We start from the raw sequence: 20,014 nt of genomic DNA on the forward strand, positions 1-20,014 counted from the left end.
GCGGCCCGCGCCGGCGCCGCCCGGCCTCGCGGCTCCGCCCGCCGCCCCTGCTGTGCCGCCGCCCCCGGGGAGCCGCTGCCCGCCGAGCCCGGGGCGCCCAACCTTCGGTCCCCGCCTCCGATCCCTCCGGACGCGCCTGCTGCGCCCCTGCCCCGCGCGGCCCACAGAGCGCACTGCGCCGTTCACTTCGCATTGCAGCGTTTTATTGTTTTCTCGCGTTTTTGTCGCTCGCTCCGAGGCGAAAAGTGAAAACCTGAGGTGGAGCCCGCGGGCCGGGCGAGCAAAGCCCGGGCGCAGGGGCCAAGGGGCTGGCGGGGTGGGAGCGCCTCCTCGGGCCCTCTTCCGCAGCCAAGGACCACTCCCCCAGCCCTGTACAATATAGATGCTCATGTAAAATGAAAAAAAAATTAAATGCTATGAGTTACTCTCTAAATATTATGTACATAGCAATGTACACCTTCGAATAAATTAATACCAATTTGCATATTCTGGGAACCTTAAAGCTTATTTACACAAATTACCATTTATTTCATAAATATCTTTTTTTTTTTTTCCCCTGGGGACTCAAGGCAGAAGTGCCACTCCCTTCGCTGACCCAGGGGTAGGAGGGGCGCCTGTCTGGGGGAAAGAGGTGGGAGGACTAAAAGAATAGGTCCCTCAGCTCAGGTCTACACTGACTTCAATCTTCACTGACCCCAGCATCCTTCGCCCCAGATTCTCCGGCGGTCCAGGCCCGAGTCTGGGGCTCTGGGGCTCCCTTGAAGCTCCCACCCCAGACCCCTGCACCTTCTGGCTCCCAAAGAGCCAGCCCCTGGCTGGGCGGGGAACGAGGCCTCCCACAGCACTGGAGGACCCCGGAGAGGCCCCCACCAATGACACCTTGACACTGGAGCAGACCTGGACAGAATCCAGTGGCTCCAAAGCGACTCTGTTCCCCGCAGCCGGATTCCTTGTGGGGCCCAGGGAAGTGTCCCAGGCCCCGGCTGGCTGGTCCGGGCTTCATTCCGGCTGCTGCAGCCCGCTTTCTCTCCTTTATTTAAATAAATACCCACTCTGTGCTGTATGCGTCCCAAGCAGCAGGGGCAGGCAGCCCGGGAGGCCTGCGTGGCAGCGGAGCAGCTGGGCAGCCCCCTCACTTGGGCGACTCCCTGCCGGGGGAGAGGGCTCGCTGGCTCTCCAGCCCACTCACCAGTCTCTGGATGCTCTGCAGTTCACTGGCCGCCTCTTTGGCTGAGCCGCTGGGCGACAGGGCACCACGGGGTGGGGCCCCCACTTTGCGGAGAGCCAGCTCGGGCAGGGGGCTGGGCTCCCGGCTGTTGCCGCCTGCAGCCTTGGAGCCCTCGGCCGCCAGCCCAGTGGTGAGGAGGCTAGTGCTAGGCGGGATGGTGACTGGGATCTGGTAGGGGCTGAAGCGCAGGCGGGGCCGGGCACTGCCCAGAAAGGGACTCCGGGAGAGGGAGCCAGCAGCGGCCGCAGCAGCTGCAGCCGCAGCACTAGTGGCTGGCAGAGCGGAGGCCGCTGCTGCAGCAGCTGCCATGTAGGTGTAGGGGTAGGGGAAGAGGCCTCCGAAAGTGGGCATTGGGATTCCCTGGAAGAAACAGAACAAGACGAGGGTTAGGCATCCTGCCTGAGGTCTTCCTGGGGGCGATCTGCGTGCTGGGGGTGGGGCTACAACTGGGAATCCTTGCCTGACCGTTCTTAGGAATATAAGACCAGAGCCCACCTAACTATAACCCCAAAAGAGCACAGGTAGCAGGAGCCAGTAGGCCTGTGGCCAAACCCACTTAGCTGGGGAGCTCACTTCAGGTTTGGATGCATAGGCCTGCCTCCGTCGAGCTCTGTGCCAGGGGTTACAGCAGGGTAAGAGAAGGCCATTCCAGGCGGCTGAACCAGCATGGGCCTTGAGGGAGGAAACCGACCGGCATAGGGCCAGGGGCTGGCAGGCAGCTTCCGGCTGTGTTGGGAGGTTCTGCTCACTTTGAACAGTTCCTCCCTGGCCCTGCTTTCTGCAGGTGCCCCCAAAGGGCTGGGGGAAGCACAGGCGGGGGAGGAGCTTTGTAAACTTTCCCTCTGCCTGTGCACCTGCTCAGGGGTCTGCTGCCTGGGCCAGGAGAAGGATACGGATGCCAATCAGTTTATGAATCGGCCTGAATATGCTACAAAGATCTCCTGGTGGCACCTGAGTGGCAGTTGAGAAAGGAATGCAAAGTCTTTGCCTGTGGAGAGCACAGTAGCCAGGAAACCCTCGACAAACACCGCCTGCCTGAGTCCCTGCGGCCCGACTTTTGGATTATCTGACCTTTGAGATAATGGTTCACTCTGCAGAGTATGTAGGTATTGGGGCGGGGGCGGGCACAGGAGCTGACTGTGCTGGGCTTCCAGGGAGCCTCAGGCCTGGCTTAGGCAGGGAGAAGGAAGAGAAGCAGCTTAGTCAGGAATGAGAAAGTATCCTTCCTGAGAAGGTCAAGCCCTACCATCGAGCATTCAGACCTGGCAGCTCAGAGGAAGGGGGGCGGCTTCACTTCTCCCAGGTTTGGGCTCTTCCTGATGGCCAGAGGTGAGCTACCCTGGCTTCAGAACTTAACCATTAGCAGTGGACCAAGCGACGCCTCCTGAGCACTGAGTTCTCTTGCCTGGGCCTTGCACCTGTTGACCAGGCTGCATCTAGAAGCCCTGACATTCCCATGACCTCTAAGATGCCCAGCATTTGTCTGGGGAGGAGGCACTGACATACACACAGAATCAAGGAGGCAGACTAAACCTCCCCAGGTCCTGAACTCCGTTTTCCAGAGGCTTCCTCGCCACCTCAGAGCCCCAGATACGTGACGTTAGTGTCTCAAAACACTCACTCCACGCACTCCTGACACTGAGCTCTATTTAGCTAGAATGCATTTCCCTTCCCCCACTCGAAAAATATTTGCTTCTGAACCAAAGGCGCCTTCTCAAACCTGACCTCCTATTTTCCTGCCCTTAAGATAAGATCTCAAGGGTTCAATTTGCCAGAAACCTCAGAGGGAAGAAAATGAACATCGAGATTCCAAATCTTTCCACAGGGAATATTCCACCCAAGCAACCAAAGAGGCCGCTCTCCTCATCGGATCTTCTTATTTTGCTGCTGGCCACAGTTTGATAAACTCTCCCCTGGGAGATCAGAATTTCAACCTGGGCTTGGTGAACGGAACCCCTCTGCTCTGAGACCCAGTGCAGGGGTTGGAGGTGGGGAGTGGGGACCTGTCCTTGGTCAGGTCAGAGGACTTCCTGGAGGGTCTGAAAGGGGCCAGAGACATCTGGAAGGTGGGTCATTTCAGCGGCTTATTGTCCAGAACATATTGCGAAAATTTCCTACTCTTTTTGGCCAGCCACCTTAGCCTTTCAGGGACGGACAATGAGCCAAGGGTCTTTGTTCCCAAGAAAAAAGTCCTGAGGCAGGCCAGACAACTGGACTTCACAAAAGCTGCGGACAGCTCCCGTCTGTCTGAGCAGAAAAAGTCTAATGGGTGCCACTCGATGCTGGGGTTTTAGGGAAGGAAACAGGCCCAGAGAGGGCCAGGGATGTGCTCAAGGTCACAGAGGAGTCGGAAGCAATGCTCTGGCCAGAGCGTCGGCTACAGTCTTAGTCTCCCTGAACTTAGATGTGCTTCGCAGGGTCCTTCAGTCCTGTCCAGGAAAGAGTCCTGGCTGGAAACTCTTGGTGCGCCACTGGCACCCTCAAGCCCTATGCCTGCATCTTCTGCCCACCTCCATCCTCCTCCCTCCATCTGCTGCCACCAGACCGCAGGTCTTACCTGAGATGCCAGCATGTGCTGAGAGAGGTGGAACGGGAAGGGCCCGGCGGTGCTTGCCGCACTGGCCGCGGGACCCAGCCCGCCTGCGTCCAGCCCGGTTGCGGTCCCTGGCCCGCCGCCTCCACCACTGCCGCCGCCGCCTGCCACCGAGGCCAGGAGGTGACCCATGCCCATGGCGGAGAAGGCTCCGGGACCCATGGCGAACTGTCCTGGATGCAGAAAGAGCGGCTGGCCGGCCCCCAGAGGCCCGAAGAACTGCTGCCCATGCAGGTGGCCGGAGAAAGCCAAGCCCGGCAGGTGTCCGGCGCCCAGGGGGGACGCACTGTCTGTTTGCACCACCAGCGGCGCCAGGCTGGGCTCCTTGCCCTCGCCCGCCTCCTTGCGCCCCTCGTCCTTCCGCCGGGCTTCAGTGCGCTCCTTCTCTAGGCTCCGCAGACCAAATGGGCCATCCCCGCCGCTCTCCGCAGGCTCCTTGCCCCTCTCGGGGCTGCGCCGCTCCCGGGCGCGCTCGGGTTCGGTCAAACGAGAGGGGCTGCCGCCGTCCAGGGCCGGGCTGCGGCCTAGCACCGGCCCCGCGCGCTCCTCGCTCAGCCTCTCGGGCTCTGGGTCGCTGTCCGCGGCGCACGACTTCTCCTCGGCTGCGGGGGAGAGAGGACGCGCAGGGTTATGGGGCCCAGGGAGAGACCGGCGCGAAGCCTCTCCCGGTGTCTGCGTCGGGCTGGAGAGACTTGCAAAAGCCTGCTCTCGGGGAGGCCAAGTCCGAGGAGCTTCTAGATCGTCGTCGGGTTAGGGGCAGCTGTGGGACACCTCATCCAAGGACCCCTTATTCACAGTGGGAGCAAGCGAAGCCGGGAGAGAAGACCTTAACAGCTACGGAGTCACCCAGCGCCAGGGCCCTCGCTCGGAGCACAGCAGGAACTGCGGGCCACCTGGGACCGCCCTCCCAGGGAGTCCCGGGTTAGAGGCTCATCCCAGACTCACTGCTGACGCTTCCCCCAGGCCGTCAGTTAGCCGGATGCTGAGCACAGAGCCAACCCGACGCCCGGAGGAACCCTCCCCTCCCCTTTCCCGCCCATCCCGCACCTCTGGTCCGGTGCAGGCGCAGGGGACTAGGCGCTGTCCCCGGGGAGGGTGGCGGTTCCCGCGCGGGGGGAGGGTCGCAGGATGAGGCGTCGGACTCGGCGCCGTCGCGGTCCGGCTTGCAGTGCTCCTCGTACAAGCGCAACGAAGGCAGCGTCAGCTGCTTCCTGGGGACGAGCGGAGGGAGCGGTCAGAGCACAGCGCAATCCCCTCGTCCTGTTCCCCCCGGGAACCTGTCGCAGGGCGGTCCCGCTCACCCTCACCTTTTCTCCCGCCGGCCATTCCCAGTGTCCCGGAAGCCCTTGGCAAACGGGTTGTTGTCGATCTTAAGCTGCGTGATCTGCGGGGACCGAGGGGGCGGCGACAGGTCAGGATGCGGCTCTTCCAGCCGGGCCTGGGGCACCCAGAGGTCAGCGGCTGCCCGCCCAAAGGGGAGTCCGGAGCGTGACACTTGGTACCCGCCCCTCCTGGGATGGGAGGATGGGAGCCAGAAGGCGAGGCGAGGCCGGCCGCCCGGCCAGAGGGAAAGCGACAGGGTCTCTCCTCCTTCAAAAACTTTGAGGCATAATCCCTCAACTTGCACACACAGGCCCAAAGCTGTGCACGGGACAGCGGTGAGTTGAAATCTGCCCAAGCATGTACACAGGCTCACGCCGCACCTGAGCAGACTGCACACAGACAGCGGGGCATACGCAGGTCCAATGATACACGCAAATTCAACCACGCTCGTGGGCCACGCACATGCACGTACACACAGGCAAAACAATGAATTTGCACGCCTTCCCATCCATCCAAGGTGCTCCAAATAGTGCACGCATACCTGCGTGGACACGCGGGTTCGCAAAGACAGAAAAAAACGACCGGCAGGGCACTGAGACACGGTCATTCACCCGAAAGTGTTGCACACAGGCACAGGCTTAGTGGGGTGGTGCTTGGCCCCTCTAGAGAGAGGGCATAGAAAGGCAGCAAGCAGAAAAAGCTCTTTAACTTGAAGGAAAAGTCTTTAAGCACCTCCCAAAGGGTCTGGGGCCTGGACTGAGCCAGAGGGGTGGGGTGGGGGCTGTGTCACCTGTCCCGCCCTCTGGCTCCCCCAGTAGAGTGAAAATTGCCACCGGCCCCCCCCCCCAGCATTGGGTTCCTAGGAGCAAGAAAGCCTGGGCAGATTGCCTCGGGCGCCCTCTTTTCATTTAAATTCCCCATCCGGAGCCAAGAAATAAACGAATAAAATGTAAAAATGTCAGCGCGGCCCTGCGTCTCTGCTAATTGCTAAGTAAACATCCCCACCCCTACGAGTGCCCAGCTGTTTGAGCGCCCTGGGGGGGAGCCTGTGTACGTGTGGCCGACCTGAGAGAGGGCCTGGGGGATTTCGGTGGGTGCTGCGTTTACAGATGCAAGATGTGGGGCTCGGTGGGTGCTGCGTTTACAGATGCGAGATGTGGGGCTCAGGAGGGAGTGGGCCATGAAGGCTCGGGGTGTGGGTGCGGGGAGCTGCAGGCGGGTGTGAGTGGAAGGGAAGATTGGAGCCTGCCCGGGCAAGAGGGCATCAGGGCAGAGGCTGGGCCCGCCGCCCGCCCCGCACACCTTGTCGTTCTGGTAGGCTGTGACGGCGATGAAGTCGGTCTCCGGGAACACGTAAGTGCGGAAGGTGCTGTAGGGCAGCTTCAGGATGTCGTTGGCTCGCACGATGTGGAAGCGCGGCTGGTACTTGTGCATGGAGTTCAGGATGGTCTGTGGGGAAGGCTGGGGTCAGCCGACAGCCCCCAGCCTGTGACCTGAGCATGTCTAGTCTCTGGGGACCCGACCTCTTTCCAGCTCTTTCTGTCTCTCTCATGGGTCTGTTCTCCCCACGCCCCCCCTTCCCCGTTTTCTCCTGTCATCTCTGCTCCTTTTCTCCCCCCTCTTTTTTTTCTTTTTCTTTTTTTCCTCCCATTTTTCTTTCTCACGGTGTCTGTCTCCATTTTAAAGAAAATCCCCCCAGGGGAAATCAGAAATAAAACAAAATAAAGCCCCCTGACAACGCCACTCTTCACCTCTCTTTCCAGGCTTACTGCTAAGTCCCTAGTCACCCCGTGGAGAGCAGACGGGAACCTTCGAGGGCTCTCTGAATGCCCTGTCTCTGGACAGGCAGTCCCTTTTGCCCCAAGAACGTCCCCCTCCCATTCGCTGAAGCCCTGGCTCAGGCAGAAACAGAGAAACCCCCAAATTCCCTCTTTCTGGCCAGGCCTCTGGAAGGAGGGAAAGGAGTCTCAGAAAAGGTGTGGAGGGGACGGTGTTACTTTTAAATCGCCTTGTTTGGGGTGAGGGGTGAGAACACGGGTCTTGGGGAAGGTGACAACAAGCTGAGGTCCCGGCAGGTCTTCCAAGCTCAGCACCTAAAGCCCACTGGCTGCACGATCCTGTCCTGGCCGCACCTGCCTTCTGCTGGACTCTAGGAGGGGCTTTTGAAGGCCTGAGTGGGGGGGGGGGACTGAGACTGCGAGGAGCCTGGAGCTTAGTGGCCCCCAACCTCGCCATTCTCCAGGCTTGCAGAGCAGAGCCCCCTGGGCCCATGCCCAGCCAGCCAGCACAGCCCACCGGGCAGTGGCCGGGGCGGGCGCATTCTGGGGTTCAGCAAGTGCTCCCCTCTGGGGAATCCCACGGCCTCCTCTTCTCCTCCCCCTCCTCCCCAGGGCCAGGTGCGCAGCATTGGAGCCCCATCTGCACATTCTCCCTGCACTCACGAAGCCATGCTTGTCGGAGATATTGTTGGTCAGCTTCAGCTTGTGGAAGGCCACCGGCTTGGCCATCCACTGCTCTCCCGTGGCCGGGCTGTCCGGGTGGATGTACATCCGTTTGGGCATCTCGGGGTCGGCTTTGCCCGCCACCATCCAGCGTGAGTTATGGAATTTATACCGGCAATCATCTGCCGCCACAATGTCCATCAGCAGGATGTATTTGGCCTTCTTGTCCAGGCCGCTGACTCGAACCTTGAAGGGAGGAAACATCCTCCTGCGAGGAAGGGAAAGATGGAGACGTCATGGGACCCGGCTCTGTCCGAGGACCCCTCTCCCCTGACACACACCATCGGCCGGAGCTTCCCGGCTTGTGTTCCCCTGACATCGCTGCTCTGCCCTCTTATGACTGCCTGGGAGACCCCACCTGTGCTTGTTATTCCTGGGAGACCCCATTTCTGCCTGTCAAGACCCTCTCCTGTGAAAAAGGCTTCTCATTGCCCCCCTGCTCAGATTTAGTGACCCTCTTTCTCCCGCATCTAAGATGAAAGCCGAGGTCCAGGAAAGAAATCCAGGCCTTCTAGAAATACAGCCGCTTCTCTTGAATCTCCTCGAAATTCCTTCAGGGGATTTATCCTCTTGGGACAAAAGCGCCCAGAAATAAATTCGGAGGATGTTTGTTTGGGGACAGGAACTGGGCTACAGCGCCCAGCAAGGACCCTGACCCTGCAGTTCGGGGGAAGAGGGTGAGCCTGAGGCCTGGATTCTCCGTGGCTGAGTCAAAGGCTTGAGTGGTTGGGGATTGTAGTTTTCTTCCGGCCGTAAGGCCTGGAGCGGCGTGTGCGTCTGGAGCTCCTCGCTCCTCGGCCGGGACAAGGCTCCCGGCCAGGTCCGGCTGTGGTTGGGCCGGCGCGGGGCTCGCTGCCGAAAACGCAGCGACCGGCAGGAACCAGTGGGCCAGCCCAGGCCTAGCGGGGTGCGAGTCCCGTTCTGGGCTCCGGGGTCGGAGGAGAGTGCGGGGGACGCTGCATCCACCCGGAGCGCCGAGCCAGACCCGGAGGCAGAAGAGCGAGGCCGCGGGGCTGAGGAGTTGCAGCCGAGACCTCTGAGACCCGCCCGGCCGAGCCGCGGGGCCTCCTCGGCTTTGGGACTTAGACCAGTTGGGACTATTCTGTAGGAGCATGTTTTCGTTTTACTTCATTCAGGAGATTTCGACGCTTTAGGTTTTAAAGATTCGTTCGGTGCCAAATGAGCAAAGTCAACTCGGTTGTTTGTGGGAGCTACGCGTGGCTCGGGGGGCCCGCGCCGGGAGCCGCGAACCGCGGGCTCGGCGTTGGTCGATGCTGTCGGGTTCCCCGCCCGCCCTTTCGCGCGCCCTCCGGCCAGCCGGCCTCCCTACCTCCCGGACTTGGTGATGACCATCTCGGTGCCCAGCTTGTGGAACTGGTCCCACAGCTCCTTGGCCTCCAGCGTCACCTTGGGGTCGTCCTCCACCTCGTCCTCGGGCTCCAGGCTCTTAAGCGAGCGCAGATGCGCGGCGGGCGGGTGCGGGCCGAGTGCCGAGACGTGCAGCCCCGCCTCGGCCGCCGCCGCCGCCGCGGCCGCCGCCGCCGCCGCCCCCGCCAAGCCCGGGTCGGGCAGCGGCTTGGCCAGCGCGCCGGGCGGCAGGGCGAGCGCCGGGAAGAAGGAGGGCTGCGCCGCCGCCAGGAAGGCGGACATGGGGAAGTCGGCCGGCCGTGGCGCGTGAAACGGGTGGTAAGCCATGGCGCTGGCCGCCAGCGCCGGCTCTCTCATCGGGACATCCGGCCCAGGCGCCCAGGGGCCGGGGCCGGGGGCGCGCGGCTCGGACCCCCGGCCCGGGCGGCGGCGCGCGCGGAGGAAGGGCGACCCGGGTGGCGAGCGCGGCGGCGGCTCCTCCCGGTTCCCCGTCCGGCGCACCGCAAGGGACGCGGGGCTCTGGGCGCGGGGGCGGCGGGGGCTCTGCGCTGGGCTGGGCTGGCCCGCTCCGGCGCCGGGGACCACGCGCGACTGGTTAGATCTTGTCGTGATCTCTGGAAAACTGTGACTATCTCACATGTCCTGCCCTGCTCGGATCCCCTGCGCTAACGAGCCAGGCCCCCCTTGATTGCTGATTTTACGCTTTTTGGACCAATTGTGGGTCTCCGGGGGCGGGGTTTTGACAGCTCAGGCCAAGCTCCGGCCGGGAGGGGGGGCCGGGGAGAAGGTGTCGGAAGCCTCAGCAGTAAGAAAACATGTCAACAGAATAAAATATTAACCAATGACGGGCCAGCGGGCGCCGAGACCCCTCCCCCTGCCCCGGCCCCCACCTCGCAGCCCGCGCCTGAGGCTGCCTTCGCCGGGACTGGAAAGCGCGGCGGCCGACCCGACCCGCCGCCGAAAGGGCCTGAGGCGGGGGGCGCCTGGGTCCCAGGGCCCTGGGGAAGGACCCCCAGCCGCAAGCTGCCCCAAGTGCAAAGCATTGACAGGGCCCCGAGAGGAGAGGGGGCGCCCTCCTTCTCCCGCGCTCGGCCGCCCAGCAGCTCTGGCGCGCGCCCCAGCTTGGCCTCCGACCCCGCACCCGGCCGCGGCGCGGCCCGGGCCCCTGCGCTCCGGAGGGAGGCTGCGGGTGCTGGAAAGAGAGGCCGGTGGGCGGGCGAGTCGGGAGGCGCCGGCTGCCGAGGTCCTGGACCGGAACCCAGGTGGCGGGAGCCGGTGAGTGGAGCCGTGGCAGAGTCCTGGTGGGGCCGGCGTGGGCGGGAGCGGGACGCGGCCTTTCACTCGGGAAACGCGGGGATCCCCTAGCCCACGCCTCCCCTCCTAAGAAGACTCAGAAGGAGCCTGGAGTTCCGGGAAAGCCCTGAACTCAGCTCAGTATCCGTCTGCCTCCTGGACCTAAACTGAGCTCCCCCACGCGTCCCGGACCTAAGCTGAGCTCTCCCACCTCCCGGGGAGTGGGTCCTCGGCGCTGGGAAGATGAGGGCACCTTCTGCCGAGCACTGGGTGGCACCGCGCGGGTGGATCCAGCCCCCAGATTCTTGACCCGCGACCCAACGAATTTTCGCCGCATCCGGTATCAGAGACACAAGTATCTTTCATCCTAAAAATTGGCATCCTCTCTCTGCCACTTCCTTAGAATTTGTTTCCAGTTCTCAAAAGGTCACGTCTCCCAAGTTCAGTAGTGCAGAATAAGGAGTGTGGGGGTCTGAGGGTCTGCGCGCACCTGCGGTTGAAACTCCTCCCCACCTCCACTCTCCACAATCAGTCTTCGCTCGCCGGCAACACCAGTATCGCGCCCCCCACCACGCCCTCGGTGTGTGAATGTGTGTGTTTCGCGCCCAATGTGGTGGTGCCCTCTGTGCTCGGCGGGAGCTGCAACTTAAGGCGAGCGCCCAGTGAAGCGGCCACACACCTGCCTTGAATCAGGCTCGGGCACTGACACTCGGGCTGATTTCTGGAGGTTGCGTTCCAAAGGCAAGATGACATCTGTGTCCGCGCACTAGACACAGATGACATTCCTGCCCACACAACCAAAACAAGGGTGGGTGAGTTCTGCTGGCGCCCGCCCTGTGCCGATGTGATGGGCACTTAGAGCCCACATCCAAGTGTCCCATCCGCTGCGCCCACGAGTCCCAGGGAATCCTGTTGCTGCATACTCAGACCTGCGTATAAAGCCTGATCACCCCAGGCAGTGTGGGTTGGTGACCGGTAGTAGCAGTTTGGCCTCCCCGACCTTTTTTTTCTACTTTTCCGAGTCGACTCCAGAGATCTGGCAATACCACCAACCCAGCGCGCAATGGGGCGCCTCTCCCAAAAGGTTTTTCTTCACCACCTCACTCTTGACCGGGTCGCTCCTTAGTGCCTCCTCTCTGTCCAGAACGAATCTTCCGTTCCAGGCTGAGCAGTCAACACAGCCGGGGCAGGATCCGTTGCAGCTTTGCGCATGCAAAGTCCTGCCGGCTCCATCTTGGGCAAGATGTTGCCCCTGGGGGGGGATGTGTGTGGACAGGTTTGCGCAGTTGGTGAAGTGACCAGATAATAGCCAGAGTTCCGTAGCCAGGAATCCAGACACTGGCCTGGGAACCCGTGCATGCATTTGCAAAGTCATGTGGGTACACGTACTTTTGAACTTGCAAGAAGAGCATGTAGTACACCTGAGTGTGTGCAATTTGGACGTTTTCCTGGAGAAGGTCTGTAGCTGGTCCAGGGGTCCGAGGCCCAGAGAATTTGAAACACGCTGGTGCGGGTTGTTTGCCCAAGAAACACTGCAACGGCTGCATTTGGGGACCACGATCCCACCTGGCCACAGCCTCTGGGCCGCCGACCTGCTCCTTCCCAGCCCAGACCCCATCCTCTGCTCTGCCGTGCGGTCCCGCAACCAACCTGAGGTTCCAGTACAGCCGCCCTTAATATTCTGAATTTCCATCCCCCTTCCCCCTTTCCCCTTTCCCCTCACCTCCAGCCCCTCTAGCCAAACTCTCCTACGAGGAATATCCTTGGCTCAACGAAAACCCGCGAAGGGGAGGCCCAAAGGGCCCCGAAACGGCGCCGTGCGGCGCCCAGCTCCCGCTCGGCCCCTCCCCCGCCCCGGGGCTTCCCCCCCTTCTCCTTCCCGGGAACAGGCACCTCTGGGGGGTCCCCCGGGCTGAGAGTGCGTGTCTCTTTAAGAGGCCCCGGGGGGGCGCCTCGCGAGCCGCCCGGGGCTGGAGGGGGAGGGCACGGGCGGGGGCGGCTGGCGCCAGGCGGCCGAGGCTCCACAACAAAGCTCCGGCCCCTGTCACTTCGCATCGGCCGGGCCCCGCAGACGGGCGGGGGACGCGCGCTCAGCCGCCCCTCCCTCTCCCAGGCCGTCGGGGCCCGGGCGTCGGGCGGGCGCGGGCCTCGGGCCTCCGGCCGGTAGCACGCGCTCAGTAAGCTCTGCACGCTTCCCGCAACCCGGAAATCGGGCGGAGGCGGCCTGGGCCGGGTGTGGCCGTGGTCCCGACCCTGGCGGGGCTGCCCCTCCGTCCTTGGCCCTGTAACCTTTCGCGGGGTCAGAGGCCATTGCTGGGACCTTTCCGGGATTGTTCCCCACCGGGGACTTGCTCTGTGTGACTGGGAGTGGATCTGCGTGCCCCTGCGTGGAGTGATGGCTTGGGGTGTATGGTCCTGTGGCCGAGGGGACTTGCGTCCCGGTAGCGGGGTGCTGGCATGAGACTGGGACTAAGCGCGCTGTGGTGGTGGTTTTTCAGTGCTCCCGGGCTAAGCTCTGTGGCCCTGTGCGTGTGACCAGTAGTGGAGGTGCCACTGGGCGCGTCCGTCCTTGTCTTGGCGTGTTGTGAGTATAGGAAGGAGGGGAGGGGAGGACAGACAGAGTTGCTTCCCATCCCTAGCTTCCCGACCGGACCCGCGCCTCCCGGAGGCTTGGCGCCAGCCAGCCCCGTTTAGTGGCCGGGCCCGGCTCCCCCGCCGTCCCGGGTCTGGCTGGGGTGGGGGCCGCGGCCTCGATGACCTCGGCCCGCAGCGGCCCGGCCTGTCCCGTCCACTTAGACAAATTGCGGCTGACAGGCGAGCAGTCTCTCTGGAGTCGCCGCCCGCCCGTCGCGCCTCCCTCCCGACCCAATTACCCTGCGCAGGGTTGGGCCAAGTGGCTGGGGTGGGGCGGGGGGCCGAGGGGAGAGTGGGAGGCCCGACTTCTTCCCAGCTGGGTTGTGGCCCCCACCTTACTCGGGGACAGGGGGCAGAGCCACTTCTTCCGGTTAGGTCCCAGGAAGTGCCTGGGCCGTACTGCCTGTGTAGCCCTGTCCCCAGTCTTCCCCGCCAACAGAAAAGCCAGACTGGCAGCTCTGTTGAGGGACAGCCCTGGCCCTCAGGTGTCACTCGGTACAAGGTCATAGGGCCCTGCAACCGAGACACATCCCCGCCAGACTTTGGACGACTTCCCCAGAGTTTTAGGGATTCCATCATCCTGGGAGCTCCAGACTGTGTTATGCTCTGGGGCCAAGGTCCGCAGGGTAAAGCCGTCTGCTTGGGACACAAGGATGTGCAAAAGTGAGGTACACATAGGTGAACCTGCCAGTGCATAGATGTGCATGGGTGTGAGAGCACGAGTGTGGGTGCCTGGGACCGTGGCAGAGTGAATAAGCTCCCTGCTAAGTGGCTTGAGAGAGGGGGTGAGGCCGGGGAAAGGACTCCCTAGAGCCAGCTCACCTATGAGATGGGGCGGGGCTGGCCTGCAGCACTCACCAGGCTCCTGATTGGTCTGCAGGGAGCAGCAGGAGCAGCTTGGGGACTCCAGCATCGCCTCACCTGCCTTCCCTCTCCCTTGCCAAGGAGCTACCTGGCCCGTCTGCTCAGCCTCTGGGCCTCTAACCCGTCTTTTACTTTTTTGACCCATAGCTTCTCCTTTGCCTGCTTTGGCCTGGCCTTGATGCTCTTCGCTGGGTGTGCTCCCCTCCCCTCACTACACAGATGAGCCCAGAGCTGCCGTATATTTACCATAGGCCACACAGCTACTGGTGGCAGAGCTGGGATGGGACCCAAGGCCACTCCCTAAAAGCTGGTGATGGCATTGCCGCCCTGCTAGCTACACCTGCTCAAGCAGTAAGGCAATACTGCGACTCCAGGGCCCCACCCCTAGGCTCTTGCTTTGAATACAGGATGGTCCTAGAGGCTCTTCCCTTTTGCCCCTTGGGTTTGCAGCTCTCAGTCTGCAGGAGGGGGCTGCCTTGTCAATTACACAGGGACAAAGGAGCAGCTTCAAAGCCAGAGGCCAGGGCTGGATGCTCTTAGGGGTAGGAAATGGGGGTGAGTGGGCTCAGAGTCCTGGATTGTGTGCGTGGGTTAGGGAGGTTCGTGCAGAATAGAGCCCTCCAAGGGACCTGGCCAAGGGCATGTGAGGCAGCAAGGAGCAGACAGGGGTCCCAGATTAGCTATGTGTCATCTTAACCACGGGGCAAGGCTTCTCTGGGGCTCAGCCTTCTTCTCTGCAAATTGAGGACCAAACAGCACTTTTAGGTACCTTATAGTTAGAGATTCTCTGATGTGTGAACACTCAGAAAAACTAGCCCTGAGAAACCCATTTCCAGTCCTAGACTGACAGCTGCCTGCTCTCGCCTGTTTGTTTCCAGAGGAGCTGACACTCGTGTTTGACAGAGTGCTGTGCACCTGAATTTACCTTGAGACCACTGGGCCACCGCATCAATCGATCCCAGACAGTGCCCTCTATCCCTGAGCGGCCACCCCAGCTCCCCTCTGACTCCTCAAAAACCGTGAAGATTTTTTTGTTCCTCCCTCACATTGAGAGAAGGTCCACAGTCATTTGCCTGTCGAGCAGGTAGCAGTGTAAGAATCAGGGAGGTCACATGTCTTCCTCAAGGTCACCTGCTCAGGCCACAATTTAGATGCATGTTCTGATGGCCTCCTGGGTGATGCCATCATGGAGGTCTGCTGGGGCTGCTGGGAGTGAGGCGGAGAGCGCCCTGGGTGTTATCTCTAGAGGATAGGAGGCTGGCTGCTCCCGGGCCAGTGGGCAGTACGGTCCCCCACCCTGGGGCCCAGCTCTCACTTCCAGCTGATTACAGGCTGGGGCAGGGTCTATAACCTCTCCAATTAGCCAGGGGCCAGGCCCAAGGCCTCTCTGATAACCCCAGCTCCAGTGGCAGCCGCCATGGGGCCAGCTTATCTGGCCTCTCTTATCCTCCCCCTTCCCCCACATACTCAAAGAGTCGCCCTGGCTGCGAGCAGATGAATAACCAGATTGTCCTGCAAGCTCAGCCGGCAAGTCCAGCCCTACACCCACCACTTTCCCTGACTGAAGGAGGCCACAGCTGTTTTGCACCCCCTGGAGGGTGAGGGCTGAGCCAGGGAGGACTCCTGACTCGAAGATGCCAGCCGCTTCCCTGCGTGGTTGGAGGGCGCTCCGGGCTCTCCGTCTTGGTCCCATCCACGTGCCCTTGGGTGGGTTCAGAGAGGCCTACCCCTGCCTGCCTCAAGCTCTGGACCCTTCCACAAGGAGCCAGGCCATGGGCAGTGTGCAAAGGCAGGCTGGTGGCAGCCCCCTCCCTCCCTGGCCCCCTTGGACGGAAACTCGGCTCAGGCTGGAGGTGGGGGTTGTGCCAGGCACCTCGATGTCTCCAACTGAGCTGGAAGGGGAAGAGCTGCTGCTCGTCCGGCAGCCCCACCGGGCCCGGGCCTCCCTCCGTTCCCAGCATGCCTCACTCTGGCACGTGATTCCTCACCCCACAGGTTCCCAGGCAGGAGGGACTGGCTTCAGCCACCCTCGCTTCAGAGCTGAGTGTGACTCAGGTCCCCCTTTGCCCAGCATGCCCAACGGGTCGGGGAGGGGCACTGGAGCTGTCCCTGCTCGGGCTGGACGGCTGGATGGGAAGCTCTGCTTGTTTGTGAACGTAACTCTTCTGTGGCTGTCACATTAAACGTCACTCCAAACCACACCTGGCTCAGTGGGTTTCCTTCAATCCTCCCCGGCCCTTCCCGGGTCTCAAGGAAGGCGAGACTGGGGCTCGCATTCGTCTCCCATCCTGCTTGACACCCCTCTGCTCCCCCTGCTCCTGTCTCCTTCCTACCATTGGCTTTAGGTCCAGAATTGGGAGGAGGGAGGGGAAACCCCTCAGGGAATTGTCATCCAAGGTGGCAGCCAGGTTTCGTGGGAGACCCGCCTTGGCCCCACCAGCCTTCCATCTTCTGAGTTTGAAAAAAGAGGCAATGACAAGGTCCCTGTCCCAAACATAAGCCCAGGGTCTTCCTCAGGCTCTCCTACCCACAGCAGCCCACCCGCGTGTGCCGAGGACCTGACTGCCACAGCTGGGGAGGGTCCGGGACTGTGGTGCCCCCAGAACTCAATGGTGACAGGCAAGCAGGTGGGAGAATGGATTTAAGTCAGGCTCCACCCTGATTCCGAGTCCAGAATAAACATCCTCCTTCTCCCTCCTACCCCCACCCCCATGTTGACGCAGGGGGTGCTGGGAGCAAGAACACACGGTCAGGCCCTAGGACTCTGCTCAGCGCCTGGAAAGGACCCTGACCCCAGCAACTCAGGGATGGACACCAATTGCAGCGTGATTTATTGGACGAGACGTGCACTTTTTGACAGGACCTGGGTAACCACGGTTTCCTCCACTGAACAGCACAGGACCAGGGTGCAAGGGCTTACAGACAAGAAAGACAAATCCTTTCCAGCAGCCAAGGGGGAAGGGGGCTTCTCCTTCCTTCCTCCTTCCCAAATACTCTGGGCCTCAGCTCACCCCCTCGCCAGGGGAGCTTGGCCAAGGGAAGCTGGGCAGCGAGTGCCAAAGCCAGGAGTGGGCCGGGGCTGCCCACTTGGGGTCAAAGTGCCCACGGGGCCATCCACCCTCTCCCCACCCAGACCTGCCCCCCACGCCCCCCCCCACCCCGAGGGTTTGGTTAGAAAATACAAAAGCAGATCCAGTGCGGGCAGGACATCGTGTGCAACGGAGGAGGGGACGGAGTTGCTGCAGAGTCTCTCCAGGCCACAGCCCCGCTGATGGGGGCACAGGTCAGAGTGCGCCGAGGCGCTGCGGAGAAGGGTCTCTTCTCATCCAGGGAGGGTGAGCGGCTGTTGTCACTAAGCTTGGGAGGGTGGTTGGTAAGAGAGGAGCAGAGTCTGAAGGGGAAGACCAGTGGAGGGCTTCTCCCGCTTCCCTCCAGCAGGTGAGTGCGCCGGCCAGTCAGAAGCAGGTCGCTGGTACCTACTGGAAGCCGGTAGGGAAGAGGCTGAGGGGCTGACTGTCATTGGTGGGCAGCGGAGATCGGTAGCCGTCGAAGTTTCTTGGGATGCTGCCGCTGGTGGAACCTGAGCTGTTACTCAGAGTCTCGATGCTTCCCTCTCGCTGTAGTTCTGCAAGACAGAGGAGAGGGCCAGGCCTGGTCAGAGTGCAGTCTTGCGGAGGTGGGGGCGGGGGGGCGGTGGCTGGGGGTGCACCCTGGGCTGGGCTGCCTGCCTTGAGGCACCAATCAGGGTCCATTTACATCCTTCTGTGGTGGGAATCCCCACATGCTCCCCCGATGGACTGGGTGGCAGCTGGGGTCAAAGGCGGCTCGGCCACAGGAGGGGGATGCTCCCTTGGCTGGCAGGCTCCAGGGGCTCCCTCAAGGTGGGAACCCCTGAAGGCCACAAATAGGGCCGCCCTGATGAAGAGTCTGAATCACACTGCCGTCCACGGGGCGTGTGCCCAGGCCAGCACACATACTCATGCTCAGCCAGCATGCTCCCCCAAGTCCCCGAGGGGCTTCTGTCCTGGGTCTGCAGGTCAGGCAGAAGGGGAGGAGCCAAGACCTGGGAAGGACTGCAGCTCCCCTGCCCTGGAGCTTCCACCCCGGCTTAGCCACTCACTCCTTCTCACCCACACAATCCACCTGCTGGCCAGGCCCCTGTTCATTGATGGGGCCTCCTGGAAAGTGTCCTGTTTTCCTACAGGAGGGACTGCCTGGTGGGAGAGGGCCCTTCTCCAAGAGAGAGAGGGTCTCTTCTTGCCTGCTCTCTCCCTTCCTCTGAGCCCCCAAGCGTCCTGGTGGCTACCCGCCCCCCCCCCCCCGATGTAGATGCACAGAATCAACCTGGGAGGCAGGCCCCCCCGATGTAGATGCACAGAATCAACCTGGGAGGCTCCCATCCCCTCCTCTGCCCCTTCCCCATCTTGGATACAGCACTGACTCCACTGCACCCGCCCCCAGCTCTTGATCCAGGATAAGTCCTGGGGGTAGGTAGGCTGGGGACAGACTTCCTTGCATGCTGAATGCAAGGAAGAAAGAATTCCTTCTTGGCTGGTTGAAAGTGGCCAGTTCCCATCTCTTTCCAGTCCCTCCCAGTGGGCTCTAAGGTGTGGGGACAGACATCCCTGGCAAACCCTGAGAGCCTGCCCCAAGCCAAGATGTGGCGCCTGCAACCTCTTCTCCAAGGGACACCTGCTCGGAGCCGAGGGGGTTTTGCCTGCCCGCCCCAGGAGCTCAGGACCTCAAGGCGGTCATTTGAAATGGCAAGACGTGCTCGAATGTTACACTTGTCTGGCCTCCTTTTATCTCCACGCCAAGGCCCCTGCCACCAAACACAAGCACAGCTGGCTTTGGTTAGGGAACAGGTCATGGCCTTTCCTCCTGGGCTGGCCACCACCAGCCAGGAACCAACCACTGAGCCCTACTCCCCGCAAAGCACTGAGGAGGCCCGGGAGCAGCAGTCACAGAGCGGGCTGGGGGAATCTGTGCTGTCCTTCAGAGCAGGCTCCGGGTCCTGGGTGAGGGGCCTGCACCCCAGGATCTGGGGCCTGGGCCCAGCCTAGAAGGACCTCTCAACAGATGGGGGTCGGGGGTGGACATGGAGAGGGCTGCGGACACAGGCTGCAGGCCTGGCGATGGCTTCTGATCTGCACCAGACCCTGGCTGCCCCATTAGTCCCGACCCTGAGATAAGTGAAGAAATATCTAGATTTGGACTAGAAGACATGTGGCCTCTCTCCTTCCCTGTTCGTTCTCCAGGCTCACCCTCCTTTAGAAGTACAGGCCATTGTGCCAAGAGAGGGACAGGACAGGAAAGCAAACAACAGACCCAGGGGTTTCTATACGGAAGCTTCAGACTCCACGAAAGCTCCCTCCATCCCCTTCTTCCCCCACAAGCAAGCCCAGGAACCCGTGGGAGATGGAGGCCCAGTTTGATTTCAGAGGCTCTTGCCCTTGTGCAGGCCTTCCCAGCACTAGGGGGCGCTGACAGCAGGGCCAGGAGGGCAGCAGGGAGAGCGGTGGCAGGAGCGAGACAAGCAGGGGCTTCCTGAGGCTCTGGACCCCAGGCTCCAGGAAGAAAGCCCCCGATGAAGGAGCAGAAAAGGCCACTAGCGGGGGGAAGGCTGGCTCCTTCCCAGAGCTGGGGGACAGGCCCAGCGTCCCTGATGCAAAGTGCTGACACATCCAGGCTGCCAAGGAAGCTGCGGAGACCCAGTGCGGTACCCCATTGCCCCTCTGCACAGGCCCACAGCGACCCCCTGCAGTGACCCAGCCCCACCAGTCTGGGAGCGAGGACGCCCCTCATCCCCTCACGTGACCATGCAGGGACAGCTGCCAAAGGGATTTACACGATGAGTCTGCTGCTCTTGGGAGCCAGGTAGAGCCTCAGCTGTCCTGCTCATCTTCTCACCAATGAGGGAAATGACCCCATCTCCTAGGGTGACCAGGGTCTCTTCCCTTCTCTCTGTCCCCACGGCCACTGCCAGGGCAGGCCTGTGCTTCCCGCCTAGAGAATTTCCAAAGCTCCCTACCAGTCTCCTGATCTCCAGGCGCCCCCTCTCCAAGCCGGCCCATTCCAAAGCCAGAGGGGTCTGTCTGCAGCACAAACCTCACTTGACTTTTCCTCCGCTTAAAAACTGACCTCAGAGTTCCCGTCGTGGCTCAGTGGTTAACAAATTCCACTAGGAACCATGAAGTTTCGGGTTCGATC

At 61.8% G+C, this 20,014-nt stretch overlaps 3 protein-coding genes across 14 annotated transcripts in view; 1 reads left to right on the top strand and 2 right to left on the bottom strand.

The window, feature by feature from the left end:
* On the bottom strand, positions 541-9,392 carry TBX2 (T-box 2). Its single transcript, NM_001246248.1, is given in 7 exon segments — positions 541-1,588; positions 3,786-4,423; positions 4,869-5,032; positions 5,129-5,205; positions 6,447-6,593; positions 7,586-7,853; positions 8,976-9,392. Coding segments are annotated over 7 exon segments (2,145 nt in total). The 5' UTR covers positions 9,371-9,392; the 3' UTR covers positions 541-1,132.
* LOC110256170 (basic proline-rich protein-like) lies at positions 9,683-16,474 on the top strand. Its single transcript, XM_021068167.1, has 2 exons — positions 9,683-10,288; positions 14,683-16,474. Exons 1-2 carry the CDS (start codon positions 9,855-9,857, stop codon positions 14,702-14,704), a joined length of 456 nt encoding a protein of 151 aa, XP_020923826.1. The 5' UTR covers positions 9,683-9,854; the 3' UTR covers positions 14,705-16,474.
* Positions 16,606-20,014, bottom strand: part of BCAS3 (BCAS3, microtubule associated cell migration factor) — a 580,495-nt gene continuing 577,086 nt past the window's right edge. For all 12 annotated transcript variants that reach the window (XM_021068160.1, XM_021068161.1, XM_021068154.1 and 9 more), the window contains one exon: positions 16,606-17,429. In XM_021068160.1, the coding sequence (XP_020923819.1) occupies positions 17,393-17,429 (37 nt within the window). In that variant the 3' untranslated portion in view covers positions 16,606-17,392. The remainder of the gene's footprint in view (positions 17,430-20,014) is intronic.

Source organism: Sus scrofa, chromosome 12 (genome assembly GCF_000003025.6).
Source record: "Sus scrofa isolate TJ Tabasco breed Duroc chromosome 12, Sscrofa11.1, whole genome shotgun sequence".
Classification (NCBI taxonomy): Eukaryota; Metazoa; Chordata; class Mammalia; order Artiodactyla; family Suidae; genus Sus; species Sus scrofa.

Bases quoted from the DNA above. Each gene is read 5' to 3' on its own strand.
- LOC110256170 (XM_021068167.1), top strand. From the start codon at position 9,855: ATGACGGGCCAGCGGGCGCCGAGACCCCTCCCCCTGCCCCGGCCCCCA. The intron at 10,289-14,682 runs GTGAGTGGAGCC...GTTTGTTTCCAG, and splicing joins AACCCAGGTGGCGGGAGCCG to AGGAGCTGACACTCGTGTTT.